General features: G+C 33.3%; 1 protein-coding gene across 1 annotated transcript in view; it reads right to left on the bottom strand.

Annotated features, from left to right (window-relative positions):
- The window catches only part of SAMTOR (S-adenosylmethionine sensor upstream of mTORC1), an 87,024-nt gene that overhangs the window by 13,015 nt on the left and 56,917 nt on the right, over positions 1–17,092 (bottom strand). The window contains exon 4 of the mRNA XM_027102147.1: positions 5,866–5,980. Coding sequence (XP_026957948.1) covers positions 5,866–5,980 — 115 coding nt within the window. The remainder of the gene's footprint in view (positions 1–5,865; positions 5,981–17,092) is intronic.

Here is a 17,092-nt window from a genome sequence, read left to right as displayed (position 1 = left end):
TATATATATTCTTCAGATTCTTTTCCATTATAGATTATTGCAAGATACTGAGTAGAGTTCCTTGTGCTATACGGTAGGTCTTCGTTGTTTATTTTCTATATAGTAATGTGTATATGTTAATCCCAAACTCCTAACTTATCTCGCCACCAAACCCGTCCCCCACTATCCCGTTTGGTAACCATACATTTGTATTCTGTGAGTCTGTTTCTGTTGTGTAAATAAGTTCACTTGTATCATTATTTTTAAAGATTCTACATATAAGTGATACCCTATGCTATTTATCTTTCTCTGTCTGACTTCATTTAATATGATAATCTCTAGGTCTAACCATTTTGCCACAAATGGCATTACTTCATTCTTTGTTATGGCTGAGTAATATTCCATTGTGTATATATACCACATCTTCTTTATCCATTCATCTGTTGATGGACAGTTAGGTTGCTTCCATGTCTTGGCTATTGTAAATAGTGCTGCTATGAACACTGGGGTGCATGTATCTTTTCAAATTGGAGTTTTCTCCAGATATATGCCCAGGAGTGGGATTGCAGGATCATATGGTAACTCTATTTTTAGTTTTTTAAGGAACCTCTATACTGTTCTCCATAGTGGCTGCACCAATTTACATTCCCATCAACAGTGTAAGTGGGTTCCTTTTTCTCCGCACCCTCTCCAATATTTATTATTTGTAGACTTTTTAATGATGGTCATTCTGACTGTTGTGATGTGATGCCTCACTGTAGTTTTGATTTGCATTTCTCTAATACTTAGTGATACTGATCATCTTTTCATGTGCCTGTTGGCCATTCATATGTCTTCTTTGAAGAAACGTCTATTTAGGTCTCTTGCCCATTTTTTGACTGAGTTGTTTTTTTGATAATAAGCTGTATGAGCTGTTTGTATATTTTGGAGATTAATCCCTATTGGTAGCATTGTTTGCAAATATTTTCTCCCAGTCTGTAGGTTGTGTCTTTTTGTTTTGTTGATGGTCTCCTTTGCTGTGCAGAAGCTTTTAAGTTTAATTAGGTCCCATTTGTTTATTTTTGTTTTTATTTCCATTACTCTAGGAGATGGATCAAAAAACAAATATTGTTGCGATTTATGTCAGAGTGTTCTGCCTGTGTTTTCCTCTAGGTGTTTTATAGTATCTGGTCTTATATTTAGGTCTTTAATCCATTTTCAGTAGATTTTTGTATAGGTGTTATAGATTATTTTTTTTAACATTAAACCAATCTTATACTCCTAGAATAAATCAAACTTAGCCATGATGGATTATCACTTTTGAAATACTGTTCGGTTCAATATGCTAGAATTTTGTAGACAACTTTTCTATGTTTATGATGGATATGGTCTATAAGTTGTTGTTTTTGTTCTGTAATGTCTCTGGTTTTGGTATTGGGGTAATGGCCTCATAGAATAAGTTGGGAAGTGAAGCCATTTGAGCCTGGAATTTTCTTTGTGGGAAAGTTTTTAACTGCCAATTCAAATTTCTTTAATACATTTAGGGCTACTGAGGTTATGTATTTCTTCATGAGTGAGCTTTGGCAGTATGTGTCTTCCAAGGAGTTTGACCATTTCACTTAAGTTGTGGAATTTATTGGCATAAAATTTTTTGTAATATTTTCCTTTCTTTTAATATTGGTAAAATATACATGATGTCACACCTTTCTCTTTATTTCCTAATCAGTATGGCTAGTGATTTATAAATTTTATTGATCTTCTCAAAGAGGTAGTGTTTGCTTTCATCAGTTTTTCCCTACTATTTTCTAAAGGTTTTCTATTTCATTGATTTCTGCTGTAATCTTTATTATTTTCTTTCTTGTATTTTAGATTTAATGTGGGTTTGGTTTTTTTCCTAGTTGGAAAGTTGATGTCATTACTTTGAGACCTTTCTTATTTTTCTAATAAAGGTGTTTACTATTGTAAAATTTCCTCTAATTACTATTTTAGTGTTTTTAGTGGCATCCTATGCATATCTTATGTTTTTGATATCATATGTTTTTATTTATCTTCATTTGAAAATATGGTCTAGGGCTTCCCTGGTGGCGCAGTGGTTGAGAGTCCACCTGCCAATGCAGGGGACACGGGTTCGTGCCCCAGTCCGGGAAGATCCCACACGCCACGGAGCGCCTAGGCCCGTGAGCCATGGCTGTTGAGCCTGCACGTCCAGAGCCTGTGCTCCGCAACGGGAGAGGCCACAACAGTGAGAGGCCCGCGTACTGCAAAAAAAAAAAAGAAAGAAGAAAAGAAAATATGGTCTAACTTTCCTTGTGAGTTCTTCTTTGACCAATGTTCTAATTGTTCCATCAATTATTGAGAGAGGGGTAATGAAATCTTCAACTATAATTTTATAAATGTCTATTTGTAATTGCTACCTTATCAATTTTTGGTTTACGTATTTTGAAGCTCTGTTATTAGATGCATATATATTGAGGATTGTTTTGTACTCTTGATGAATTGAACTTTTTATCATTATGAAATGGCCATCTTTACTGATGGTAATATTGCTCTGACATCTACTTTGTCTGACTGTAATAGTGCCACAGTGTCTTTCTTTTACACATCCTATTTTGTGTGTTTATAATTGAAGTGCATTTCTTATAGGCAACATATATTTGAGTCTTGCTTTTTTTAATCCAATCTGACAATTTCCACCTTTTAATTGGGGGTATTTGGGCCATATCTATTTAATGTGATTACTGGTAAACTTAAGTTTAAATGTATGATCTTGCTATTTATTTTCTATGTTTCCCATCTGTTCATTGTTTCCTTCCCTTTTCTGCCATCTTTTGGATTAAAGAAATTTCTTTGTAATTCTATTTTATCTCCTTTGCTGGCTTATTAGCTGTAACTCTTTATTTTACTGGTTGCTTTAGAATTTATAGTCTACATCTTTAACCTATCATAGTCTACCTTCAAATAGTATTTTACCACTTTATATATATTATAAAAACCTATTACTATACATATAGTATATTTCCCTTTCTCCCCTCTTGTGCTATTGTTATCATACATTTTATTTTTATATAGATTATAAACTCTACATTACAACTGACTCTTGAACAACACGAGTTTGAACTGCACAGGTCCAATTATACATGGATTTTTCCAAGAAATATACAGTTAGTCCTCTGTATCTGTGGACATGGAACACAGGGATATGAAGAGCCAACTCTAAGGACCTGAGCATCCACAGACTTTGATATCTGTGGTGGTGGTGGGCTGTCCTGGAACAATTCCCCTGGGTGCTAAGGGTCAGCTCTACTATTAGTTAGCTTTTATCAAGTTCAGAAAAATTCTGACCATTATTTCTTTCATTCCTTTCTTGGGGGGACTCCAATTATGCTTATATTTGGCCATTTGAAATTAACTCACTGCTTGCTGATGCTTTTCCATTAAAAAAAATATCTCAGTTTAATTTTGGGTAGTTTCTATTGCCATGTCCTCAGTTTAACTTTTCTTCTTCAATATCTAATGTACCGTTAATCCCATTTAGTACATGTTTCATATCATAGATCATAGTATCCGTCTCCAGAAGTTAGATTTGGGTTTTTTAAATTATCTTCCATGTCTCTACTTTACTTTTTGTTCATACAGAATACAGTCATAATGTCCCTATCTTAATGTCCTTGTTTCCGAATTTTAACATCTGTGTCAGTTCACAGTTGGTCTCTGCTGGATGACTGACCTCCTCATTGTGGGTCCTATTTTCTTGCTTCTTTACTTGGCTGATTACTTTTTTATTGGACGCTAGGCATGGTGAACTTTACTTTGCTGCGTCCTGGATGACTTGGTATTGCTATAAATATTCTAACTTTGCTCTAGGATGTAGTTAAATTATCTGGAGACAATTTGATCTTTTTGGTTTTTGTTTCAGGATTTGCTAGGTGGGACCACAGCAGCCTTCAGTCTAAGGCTAATTATTCTCCACTACTGATGCAAGGCTTTTCTGTGTACTCTACCCAGGCTACTGTGATTCTTGAGGTTTCCAGTGTGGCTGGTGGGAACGGGTGCTACTTCCAGCCTGTGTGAGTGTGCTGGGCACTATAACCTCTAGATCTTTGAGGTGGTACTTCCTCCAGTCTCATGTAGTTTTCTCACAGACGTGTACTGATAAGTACTCAGCTGAGTACTCACGGAGGATTCTTTGCAGACCCCTGGAGTTTTCTCTCTGTGTAGCTCTCATATCTTTGGTACTTTGTCCATGAGCCTTAGCTGTCTTGGTCTCTCAGGACTCTCACCTCTGCCTCTACAACTCACTACCAGCTGGACTCTGCTTGGGAATCCCCTGTTTGTGCCACACGTTGGAAACTCTCTGAAGGCTGTATGTGCAACCATATGGCTCATCTCATTTGTTTTCCATCTCTTGGGGATCACTGTCCTTCATTACCTGATGTCCAGTTCTTGTATATTATTTTGAATATTTTGTCCACTTTTTAGTTGCTGCAGGCAGGGGGAAAGAGCATCAGTCTGGTCCCTGTCACCCCATCTCGACTGTAAGTATAAGTTTCTTCCCTTTGTTTTAAAATTAGTTATAGGGTTCTGGAACTATCAAAGTCTGATTCTACTACTGAACTCATGTATAGTAGTTCTTTTGCCTATCTAATGGCTTTACAGTTGAAAATTTATAGCCCTATATATAAATAAGCTTAATATTTTAATATTTGAGCCTTAGGTTTAGATCAAATGGTCATCATGTCTTACCAGTCCTTGAAGGACATCTCTAATGTGTGTCTTGAGGAAGGAAGGGGAGAGAATCCATGTACAAATCCACCTGCACTTTAAAACTATAGCTTCTAATGGCCCAGGAATTCTCTGCAGTGGTAAGCTAAGAACAGCTGTTTTACCGTACAGCAAGTATCTGTCTACCTTTAGGAGATAATAGTAACGCTTTTAGCATTTTCTTATTCGTCAGTGTTAGTCACATAGATTCAATATAGACAGTCAAGCTCATAAGAATCAAAGAATAAATTCATATGAAAGTTGACTCTTCATGCAGGAACTTTTCAATAATAACAGCAAACATTTCTTTAGCACTCACAATATAACAGGTGCTTTGTTAGGTGCTTTAAATACTTTTTCTCAAGTAAACACAACAACAATCTTATAAGGTATAGTCCATTACAAACCCCACTGCACAGACGAGAAAACTGAGGCTCAGAGAGTCAAATCAAGGTTGAAAATAAGATTTCATTCTTTTGTTCAAGAAGTATTTAATGAGTACTTAGTATGCCAGGCACTCTTCTAGGTACTGGGAATATAGCAGTGGAGGAAAAAAATCTCTGAGCCTGAGTTTATACTCTACCACAATCTCTTTATAGCAATAAAAATTTGTAAAAAAATTTTTGTGTCTGGTGCCATATCAAAAGTATAATGGCAAATGTTATAAACTTATGTCATTGAGGGGAAAAAAAATCTAATTTTAAAAGCAGAGGAAACATTCTTTGTAAAGTTGTTTAATCTACTAAGTACAAATAGCTGGGATTTAATAAAGTTTTGGCTGTCTCCAAAGCCCTTGCTCTTTCCACTATTCCATAATAGCTCTACATCAGAGTACGTTTCAGAAAGAGATGCATTAAAAAATAAAATAAGGAATCTTTGCAACTTACTGAAGTTTCTTGATTGAAATGATAGATGATAAACAGGGAACAAAACAAAATGAAGACAAATATGGTATTGGTCAAATTAATATTAGTTAACTAAATGCTCAAATTTTCACAAAATATACTTTTAGTTTTGAATAGAAATAGTCTCTTATCAACTTGTACACAGAAATATATTTGCTATTTCAGGAGTGTAAAGACAGTGCTTTTCTTTGTATATATACATGTAAAATATTCATCTCAAAACAAACAGAACTATGCATACCTCTACAGCAGGTACGATGTCTATGCCAACAGTTAGAAATTCTTCAAACTTCAGAAATGGGTTAAAGCAGCTGCCAACATCAAGTAATCTGATCTTTCCTGAGGTTTGTAGCAACCTAAAAATAGATTATTTTCATTATGCTTTTTATAAAATGAAATAAAATATAAGAAAAATTCAAACATTTGAGAATAAAAAAAATAGTATAGATTATTGGCTCTCTTTTTGGTCTCATGATCCCTTTACATGTTTAAAAATTACTGAGGGCCTAAAAGAGCTCTTTTGTTTATGCAGGTTCTATCAATAATACCATATTTGAAATTAAAACTCAATGGTTTAAAAACATCAATTCATTTATAAAACAATAACACTATAGTATATGCTAATGTAAATTATACTTTCTAATGAAAGTCTAGATTAGAAAGATAGTAAAAATGAGTTACTGTTTTACATTTTTTCAAGTCTCTCTAATGTTGGGCTTAATAGAAGACAGATGGATTCGCACGTCTGCTTTGCATTCAAGCTGTTGCAACATCACATGCCATGAAGTTTCTAGAAAACTCAACCCTACACTCAAAAGAGGATGAGAGTAGAAAAGGCAAACGATATTTTAGTATTATGATGAAAATAATTTCCTCCCCACAGAGACCCTAGAAGGGTCTCAGATCCCCAGACCACACTTTGAAAACTGTCTTTGTAGATGAAAGAATCCATTCACAAATTAATTCTCAGTAGTCAATATAATGATGTCTTTGGACTTTAATTTGTCTCAATGATTTAAAAGGACCAAAGAGCAAAGCAATGAAAGGATAGTATTTCTTAAGTTATGAAAAATTTTATTTTGTTCAGGAGTGTTCCTTGCGTCCAAAAGTAGTAGGAAAAAAGAAGGTAAACAAAACCGGACATGACCATTAAAGTTAGTCAAATGCAACTATTGATAATACGGATCTACATAGCGGCAAATAAGGATGAAGGAAAACAGTGGATTTTTGTTGGTCTGAAGCCTATAGTCCTAGTGTTCAGACAAGTAAAGCAATAATAAAAACCAACTTAAGACATATGCCATTTTATTGATATTAAGACAATTTTGCTGAAAAAAATTATGAGTAGACACTGGAAACATAAAGGAAAGAAATATAGTGAAATAACTGGGTAAAAACAGAATCTTGGTTCTTTAAAGCCTATAGGACAGAGAAAATCTGCCCAGCTTCTGTTCCTTTTACCTCAGCTAGCATATTGCCATAGTGTCCATTAGAGAGGTGTTAAACTACAGACTGTAGTTAAGCTCCTGGAAAAGGCACTGTAAGTCAAAATAAAATAATATAATCTAAAGTTGATTTTTTTTTTCAGAAAAGGAACACAATAAATAGGGGTTACATTTTTTACCAAGAGCCTGATGTCCTAACATTTTATAGAAATGACCATAATCACCATTTGATTATAAATAAACTGTATACAGGACCTGTTTAATACAGTACATGGCATTTTATAGTACCATAAAAACAATATGAACCAATTAAAAGATTTTTGTCAACCAAATTTTATTTAAGAACTCATCCAAAGAAGGGGTTATGAGGGTATAAGGAAATAAAAGGAATAGCTAGAAACTCCCTCAGCAACAAGAGCTGATCCTAGGGCTCAAAAGGTAATTTTCTGTACTGCAGCCAAATCAGGAAGTAGATTATTATGTAGTTTGGGTGATGTGTATAACAAATAATCATCTGTAAAGTTGAATTAAGTTTAGTGATACTTGAAATATCACAATACACTAGCTCTAAGGAAGAAGGAGGCCAGCGAACTACTGTGGTATAGGTTCCAAGTTGCTAAACAGAGCAAAAGATCCAGTAGATAGGTACCTTGAAATGCCTGGCATATAGCTGACATTTACTGCTAAATTAACAAATTTGAATACTTAAATCATAACCAGTTTGAATAAATGAATCTATAACAACATGTAATACTAAGTACACTACTAGATTGCCATTCTAATCCTTATGTGGGGCTATGGTTAAGAACAAGAGTTCTGGAATAAGAGAGACTAAAATCAAAACCTGATTCTGCCCTTTACCTGTGTGATATGGGGACAACAATGGTACCCACACTTAAGAGTCGTTTCTAGGATTAAATGAGATTATGCGTTTATAATTCTTGCCCTAGTATCTGGTACATGGTAAACGCTCAAAAAGTGGTAGATATCATTGTTAGCTATTAATATCATGTTATATATAAAATCTTTTGTGGTTTGTCCCCTAATGATCTTCCTGAACATGGTAGAAGCAGAATTTTACTATCTTCCTGAACATAGTAAAAGCAGAATACTGGTAGACTCTAGTAAGTTGGGTAACAAAAAATTTCTGATAGTCTTTAAAAAAGTGCTTCTTAGAAATTAACCTTTCTACCTGGATGGAGTATTCCAAATCATTCAACTTAATTCAACTTTGAAATATAATTACCAATAACTTAATATCATGGATTAACTTAATAACATTAACTCTCAGTAATACACTTAATCCATTTCAAATTCTTTGGTTGAGCTCTGTAATTTTTTTTTGCATCAACATATATTTAGTTTAAAGACTAATCACAAAGTGAACAGAATATCCAAGTAATTATCACCCAGGTCAAGAAATAACACATTGCCTGCACCGTAGAAACAGGATCCTCCCTGACGACATCCCCTACCCCTTTCTGTAATGGTAGCCACTATCCTGATTTTAGTGATAATCGTTCCCTTGATTTCCTTTTATAGTCTTGCTACCTATGACTGTCTTCTGAATAACATAGTTTAGTTTTACACTACACATTTGCTTTTGTGACTTTCTTCTTTCATTTAATATTAAGTTTGTGTCATTTGTGTTTCTGTAGTTAATTCATGTACATGGCTGTGTGACAGTACCTTTATACAACACATCCCATTGTGATTTTGATTAGAGTGGCACTGAATCTAAAGATCATTTGGGAGAATTAACGTCTTTACAATATGGACTCTTTTAATCCATGGACATGGCATAGTTCTCCATCTATTTAGTTCCTCATTGTCTCTCAATAGCTTTAACAATTTCTCTTAAAAGGTCCCATGTATATTTTGTTGGATTTGTATTTCTTGTTAACTCATATTTTTTGGTGCTGTTATTGCTTTTCCCCTATGGATAAACCTTGTTATTTTTTAAAATTTGATTTTTCATTGTTGGTTACAGAAATGCAATTCAGTTTTGTACAATGATTTGTATCCAGCAACATTACTAAATTCCTGTTATCTCAACTGCTTATCTGTATATTATTTGGGGTATTCTAGTCTAGGTACGTAGTTACATAATCTGTGAAAAATAATATTATTTCTTCTTTTCTTATCTGTCCATCCACCCACCCACCCATCTATTTTTTGCCTCGCTGCTTTGCCCAGGACTTCTAATACAATATTAAACAGGACTAATACAAGCAGGTACTATTTTGTTTCCAGTCTCAGAGGGAACATTAAGTATAATGTTCACCATTAATGTATAACTCACCATTAAATATAATGACTGTTGCAGGTTTTATATAGAATCCTTGATAAAGCTGATGAAGCTACTTTTATATTTTGCTATCTCCTTTTAAAAAAAAATTTCACACAAATCTATGTTAGATTTTATCAAATGTACTCAGCTACTGAGATATGACTTTTCTTTGATCTGTTTATGTGATACAGTATACTCATTAATTCTGTAGTGTTAAATCAATCTTGCCTTATTGGGAAGAATCTAATTTGGTTTTGATAAATTACTGTCTTCATAACTTAAAGGATTTGTTTTATATATGTATATACAGTTGGTTCTATTTGTGATGGGTCTGGTCTATAAAGTCACCACAATCACTAAACCATGCTCCTAAGGGAAATACAAGACTAGGCCTCTGGTTACAATACTTTCAACACCAGAGCAACACATAACCTGGATTTATGTGTATTTCTGTTTAAAGGTAACTTATTTAATATGTATTATGATGCATCAACACTGAACTCACAGACAACACCATTATAACTCATACCTAAGGGAAGCATATCTAATACACTATTTTCTCTGTAAGGCATAATACAGCATTCCTGTGCTTAGACAGGCTCGATGGAACTTTAACATTATGCTTAGGGGCCATTTTTAAAGCAAAATAGGGCTTCCCTGGTGGCGCAGTGGTTAAGAATCCACCTGCCAATGCAGGGGACACGGGTTCAAGCCCTGGTCCGGGAAGATCCCACATGCCGCGGAGCAACTAAGCCCATGTGCCACAACTACTGAGCCTGCGCTCTAGAGCCCACGAGCCACAAGTACTGAAGCCCGCCCGCCTAAAGGCCGTGCTCTGCAACAAGAGAAGCCACTGCAATGAGAAGCCTGCGCATCGCAACTAAGTAGCCCCCGCATCACGACAAAGTAGTCCCCGCTTGCCGAAACTAGAGGAAGCCCGCGCGCAGCAATGAAGACCCAATGCAGCAAAAAATAAAATTTAAAAAATAAACGTAAAATCAATAAAGCACAAAAAATGTGATATTAAATAGACTGAAAATGGGACATTTTTATACTTGAGAGCTGAAACAATAAGGCAGAGCTTGCATTGTTCAACTTCAGCTGGGAAGGTGTGTGTCAGATGACAAATTTTTCACCACCCTCAGCATGTCCACAAATGAGTCTGAAAATGCCATGAGTACTCACCTTGGAGTTGAATTTTAGTGAGTAGGTGAATTTGCAGATATGGAATTCCTGAATAATTAGGATAAACTGTGTGTGTGTGTGTGTATGGATTTTTGCATCTATGTTCATAAGTGAGATCAGACTATAATTTTCTGTGCTAGTACTGTCCATGATGGGTTTTAATATCAAGGTTATGCTAGACTCTTAAGATGAGTGTGGGATAACTCCTTTCATTCTATTTTTAAAGAGTATGTGTAAAAACAGAATTCATTTTTCCTTAAATGTTTACTAGAACTCGCTGGTAAAGCCATTTAGGCCTGGAGTTTTATTTCTGAGATCTTTAACCACTGATTTAATTTCTTTAATATTATTACAAAATTCCAACTTTTATCTCTGACTTTTTCTATCTTCCTGCTCTTTACTATTTCCTTTTCATTTTTTTTTGGAGGGGAAAGGGCCTTATTTGCTGAGGTATCTTTAATTTCTTGAGATAGATTCTTAGTTCACTAGTTTCAGCTTTTCTTTATAATATATGCATTTAAGCTATACATTTTCCTTTAAGTGATGCTTTAGCTATATCCACAAGTTTTAATAAAAAGCACATTTGTAACTTTTGACAAAAAATTTCTTCACAGAAAGTATCATTATTATTTAGTTGAAAATATTTTCTAATTTTTATTATAAATTTTCATCTAATGGATTTTTTTTTTTGGAAGGTTATTTACTAATTTCTAAACCTTTGGGTATTTCCTTATTGCAATTTGGTACCAATTTTTAGCTTAATAGCATTGTCTACATAATTCAACCCTTTGAATCTTACTAACATTTGACTTATAAATTTTTATAAATTAAATAATACCTTAAATATTTAATATAATTTTTTAAATTCACAATTTTTTAAAAAACATTTTTATAAATGTTACCTGTATGCTTGAAAGAATATTACTTTGTAGCTTTTGGGTACACTATTCTATATATGGCTATTAGATTGTTAATTATGTTGTTCAAATCCTCTACAGTCTTACTCACTGTGAATGCTTGCTCTCTGTTATTGAGAAGGTGTGTTAAAAATCTTCCAACTTTTTTTTAAAGAAGCAGATAAAGATCGCCATAAATTGATTTGAAATAATAGTTATTGAAATTAAATAATTATGAACACAGTATTCTGATTATAATCATATCAATGGGTGAAATTTTAAGGACAAAAAACTGCAAAGAAATCCTGAATTTTACTTAGTATGTTGTTGTGGTACTACTGCAGCCATTTAAAAACTATTTTGTGTGTATTGAAGGGCTGAGCAAATAGGGAAATAAACTAAAGTTGCTGGGAGATACAAATTCAGAATGAGGGAAAGGAGAGAAAGAATCCTTCGGAGATAGACTAGAATTAGAGGTTTCATATGAAAGGGTGTAGATGCAATAACACCCCAGTAGCAGTGAGGATACCTAATGCCAGAATTTGGTCCCTTGCTAAAAGGAATCTGAACTTTTTACAGGAAGGCTTATTTCAGGGTTGAAGCAGAGAAAGTACAAGGTGAGCTTCAACTATCTTGTTGTACAAGAAAGTAAGGTAACGCTCAAAAACTAATAGGAATATACCAAAAGGTCAAAGGAGCTAGCTTACAGGAGTTTCCACTGGCCTAATTTGAGATGATTTTAGCATCATAATAATGATAGGAATGAATTATAACACACTGAATTTTTTAAAAAATCTATCAGTCTACAGAACTTTAAAAAAGAGGGGGAAAAGGGAAAGTTTTTCTTTATAGAAGAATACCAACCAATGAATGTGTAAGCAAGCTAGAAATAGAAAAATCACCTATTTCCAACTATTACAGTAAAAAAAAAAAAAACCGAAACAAAACTTGACTCAGGCAAGACCATGTTAAAGTTACAGTGAAAATTGTCAAGGAACAGGAAATTGTCTCGATCTTCACGTATAACCCAACAGATTAGAGATTAAAAGTGCCTTTACAGTGAAGAAATCTGGAGGATACCAATTTAGTCAAATGATGAAACTTAACATGAATGATAATGGGACAAACTGACATATGCCCTCTTAGTGATATACTGAGAACACAGTATCATCTATACCTATCAAAAATGTTTAACATGGATCTATCATGGGGAATTTTCTAGATTAATCAAGCCTAAGAGATATTCAACTAAATACAATATATAATATTTGATTGGATCTTGGATCAAACTACCAACCCACAGTTATAAAGAACATTATTAGAACAATCTGGAAAATTCAAATGTGAACTATGTAAACATGTAACTATATCAATGTTAAATTTCCTGAATGTGATGACAACTGTACTGTGGTTATGTAGGAAAATGTCCTCAGTCTTTGGTGATACATGATAACGTATTTAATGTTGAAGTAACTCAAATGGTTCAGAAAAGAAACAAAAAGAAAAATGTGTCTATATATACACACACAGATTTATGGAGTAAATGTAGCAAAATATTAACTGTTAATGAATCTTGGTAACAAACATAAATGAGGGTATTGGTTGTACTACTCTTAAAATCTCCCTTAGAGTTTTGAAACTTATCAAACTTTAATGCTGGGGGAAAAAAAAAACAAACCTCCTCAAAACAACTGTAGGTTTGTCTGTCAATTTTTGCTTTATGTATATTGAAGCTATACTATTAGGCACGTACAAATTAAACACATATTCTCCTGTTAAATCACACCTTTTATTATTATGAGAAATATACTTTATCTCTAGAAATTATATTTATTCTACCATATTATATTTTGGATATGTCTCTCATAAGCAACATAAACTGGATTTTTATGACAATAAAAAATTTCTTTTAATTAGAGTATTTAGATCATTTACTTTTAAAGTGATTTACCAACATATTTTGATTTATATATAGTACCTTACCTTGCACCTTCTATCTGCTCTATCTGTTCTACGTTTCTTTTCCTCTGCTCCTTGCTTTCTGTAGAATCACCCTGCGAGCTTCAAAATTACTTAAAGACTCTGATTTAATTGGTTTAGGATGGAGCCTGGGCATTAGGGTTTTTAAAAGCTTCCCAAGTGAATGTATTGTGTAAGCCAAGGTTGGGAATTGGTTTTAGATTTTTCCTTTTAAATTTTAATAATTCCATATTGTTTCATTTTACTGATTTCAAAAATTTATAGTTTGTTCTTTTAGAAAAATATATACTTAACTATTGAATAATCTTAGCCTTCTCTCAAACCATACAAATGCTTGAGACCACAATTCTGTTGTGTGGTTATGTTAGTCTTTTTGTGTATTCTGTTTTATAAATGTTTGTCCATATTTACCTTTTCGGTTGTTGTTGTTGTTGTTCATTCTTTCTTTCACTTCAGACTTTCCATCTGGGGTCATTTTCTTTCTGCTTGAAATACACCTCTAGAATTTCTTTTAGTAAGAGATTTCTCTCTCCCATTCTTTTCTCTCCTTCTGCAACTCCATTAAGAAGTTAAACCTTATTTTATCTTCTGTGTCTTTAACCATTTTAATTCATTATTATTTTTTTTCCTTGTCCATATGTGGCATTCTGGATAATTTCATTTACTCTGTCTCACTCAGTTCAATAATTTCCTCTTTAATTCATGTCATACACTGAGTTATTTTAATTATTTTATTTTTTATCTCTAGAAGTTTTCTTTTTAATTTTGGCTTTCCAAATGGCTTGTAGGTTCTTAAAGTTTCTAGTTCCTTCAGAAACTTTCAAGCATTCTTTTATTTTTAAAATATTATTTTATAAACAGTGACTCATAATTCTAGTGTCTGAGGCCTTTAAATATCTATTCTTGATACGTGCTGATTTTAGATCATGGTTCCTTGTTTCCATACATGCTTCATAATTACTTCTTACTGTGAGATGTTTTTCTTAAAAAATTATTTACGAAGTTTCTTTGAGCAGAAGTATTCATTTTTGCTCTGTCAGGCAATCTGGGATACCACCAGGGCCGGACCACTTTCAACCAAATAAACAGGGTTTAAAGTTTTTTGGACCACCCTTGTGATGTGAATTTAGGAGTTTATGTTTAGGATGTCCTGTAGTTTCAACTTGTCAGAGTCTGTCATGCTGTGGACGAACGGGGTAGATTTATTCTGGTTCACCCTTAAACTGAGAAAGTAATTTTCAGAGTTGAAGCTCCAACCAGTCGAGTATAAAAACTAAAGTTGAAGTCTGCAGTTTGGAAAAATGCTCTCAAGGCTAAAGAAGCTTTGTGCTCTGCCTCCCTTTCTGGGTTCCTGCCAGCATTTGCATTTGGCCCTACCAATTCTTTGGTGTTTTTAAGATTTATCCAACATTTTTAAAAAATTATTCTTTTCAAGTTTGAGAGATTAGTTAGAATATCCTGCTAGCATATTCTAGTTAACTTTCAAAGTAAATATATAAACAGATAAAATTAATTTAGTCTAGTTGGTCAGCATAAAATCAGTCTGTGACAAAAAGAGTCAATAATTATAAAAGGAGTATAAGAAGTATTTCATTATTATTCACAGATATGAAAATACTTATTATGTGAATACACTAGGTGTGCTAAGAGCAAAAATATCCTCTGAATAATCTATCAAAAGACTTTGAAGTTTCTTAATCAAAAAAGGCCAGAGAGCCAACCTTAAGTGACCTTATATGACAGACTTCATAGTTAAAATGCCAAATACAGATATGACTAAAATGACATTGAATTACCCAATTTTCTCATTTTAATCACTATTTCAAATTTTTCTGCAAGAGAAATAAGCAAGTCTTTTACGTTAATACTATGTAAAAGCTATCCAGGTTTATCCTTAATAAATTCTTATGGGATTTGTAATCCCATAGTCCAAAATAAATAAAATTTATAAGGACTACTTTCACATCAAGATGATTTTTATTGATAATGACTAAATCCTGGCACCTATATTTCTGTATTTGAAGCACCAATACTTTAAAATTAAGCAACAAACATTACTACTTATGCAAATTCTCATATTATAAATTTACTTGGAGGAAAAGCCCATTTTATTTGCAAGTTAAATGATAGGTAAGGTGGTGGTTAGGTATCTGGAATTGAAAACATTGGCCTCAGCAAAGTAAGAGTAATTCATTTAACAAAAGAAATACTTAAACAGTATAATAGGGCGTTTTTCTTTTTTTTCTCAATAGTACCAACAAACTACTCTTCCTCACTGAAGCTGAAAGATCTTGAAATTCCAGTATCCTGGCACCCAAATTATATTTCAGAATACCTTTCATTCACAACACAAAAACAAAACAAAATCTTTGTCAGATCGTATGCTCTAAGTTTTGATGTGGAAATGTAAGTCTGAAGCCTCAAGGTTCTAAAATCAAAAATAAGATTAGATTTTGGAAGGAAATTTTCAAGTTTATACTAAATAGCTATAATCATAAATATATAGTTAAGACTGTTTAATCTTAGCTTAGAAGTTGTTTTAATTTGAAATTATTCATCAAAACAGTATTTCAAATCTTCTACAAAAAACCTGAATAGCTTTAGTATCATTTTTAAAAATACTTTAAATGTATACATAACTATAACTTGACAAATACTTATTGAATACTTATTGTACCTGTCTACCTCTTTTTAGGAGCTTGAGATTCCCAAATAATTCAGTTCAGTAAAGAAGACACACATGCAAATACAACATGAAAACAATGCAATGACTGTATAGTAAAGGAGTGTATAAAATGTTATAGGAGCAGAAGAACACTGGTAGAAGAGAAGGGAAATCCATATCTGGGACCTGCAGGATAAGCAGGCTTCTCCCAGGAGAAAATGGGAAATGGGGGGTGAAGAATAAAGGGAAGGACTGTTGAGGTAGGTGACTGTCATTCCAGTCAGAAAGCATAGTAAGTGCAAAGGAACATGTTTCCAAGTAGGTGTGGACTTTCCATAAAATCTGTGAAACTCATAAAGTGCCTTTTGAAATGTCCAGTAACTGATTTCACTGTATTGTAGTTTTTAAGTCCAGAGTGACAATTTTTTGTTCTTTTTGCCCTTAACATTTTTAAAACTTTGAATTTTAAAAACAAGCAAACAAACAAAAAAGCCTCTAAACATATTTCCTAGAAAACAGAGAAGAATATTATCTGAAATGGCTCTTTCATTGATTTATCCAAGACTAGAAATCTAATTCCACTACCATGAATAAGTACATATATGTATATGGCACTATTTTTCAAACTGACTTACATATTTTAATAGAACATTCACAATGTAATTTCCCCAAGAAAATTTCCCCAGAAGAAGTAGTTACTAAAATGCCAGTAACAGCACCTTCTTCATAGTGTTGTATAAACATTAAATGAGTTGACTATGCATCACAGATGGGGACAAGGAGTAAAGAAGTAATAATTATCAAAAGTTTTGTACAGTTAAAAAAAAAAAAGGCTCTGGAGACAGTCAACAGAACTCTATCTTCACTTCTGCTTTACTACCAAGTGACCTTAGAAATTTTACTTACCCTTTTTTGCGTCTCAGTTTCCTCATCTGTAAAATGAAAGGCCATTCTAATTCTAAAATTCTAGATCAGTTCTTGATAGAATACCACCCTCTTGCAGATTT

Source organism: Aethalodelphis obliquidens, unplaced genomic scaffold (genome assembly GCF_003676395.1).
Source record: "Aethalodelphis obliquidens isolate GAN/ISIS:26980383/991018 unplaced genomic scaffold, ASM367639v1 scaffold5, whole genome shotgun sequence".
Classification (NCBI taxonomy): Eukaryota; Metazoa; Chordata; class Mammalia; order Artiodactyla; family Delphinidae; genus Aethalodelphis; species Aethalodelphis obliquidens.
The sequence above is the reverse complement of the archived record's forward strand: the minus strand, read 5'-3'. Positions and strand labels throughout refer to the sequence as shown.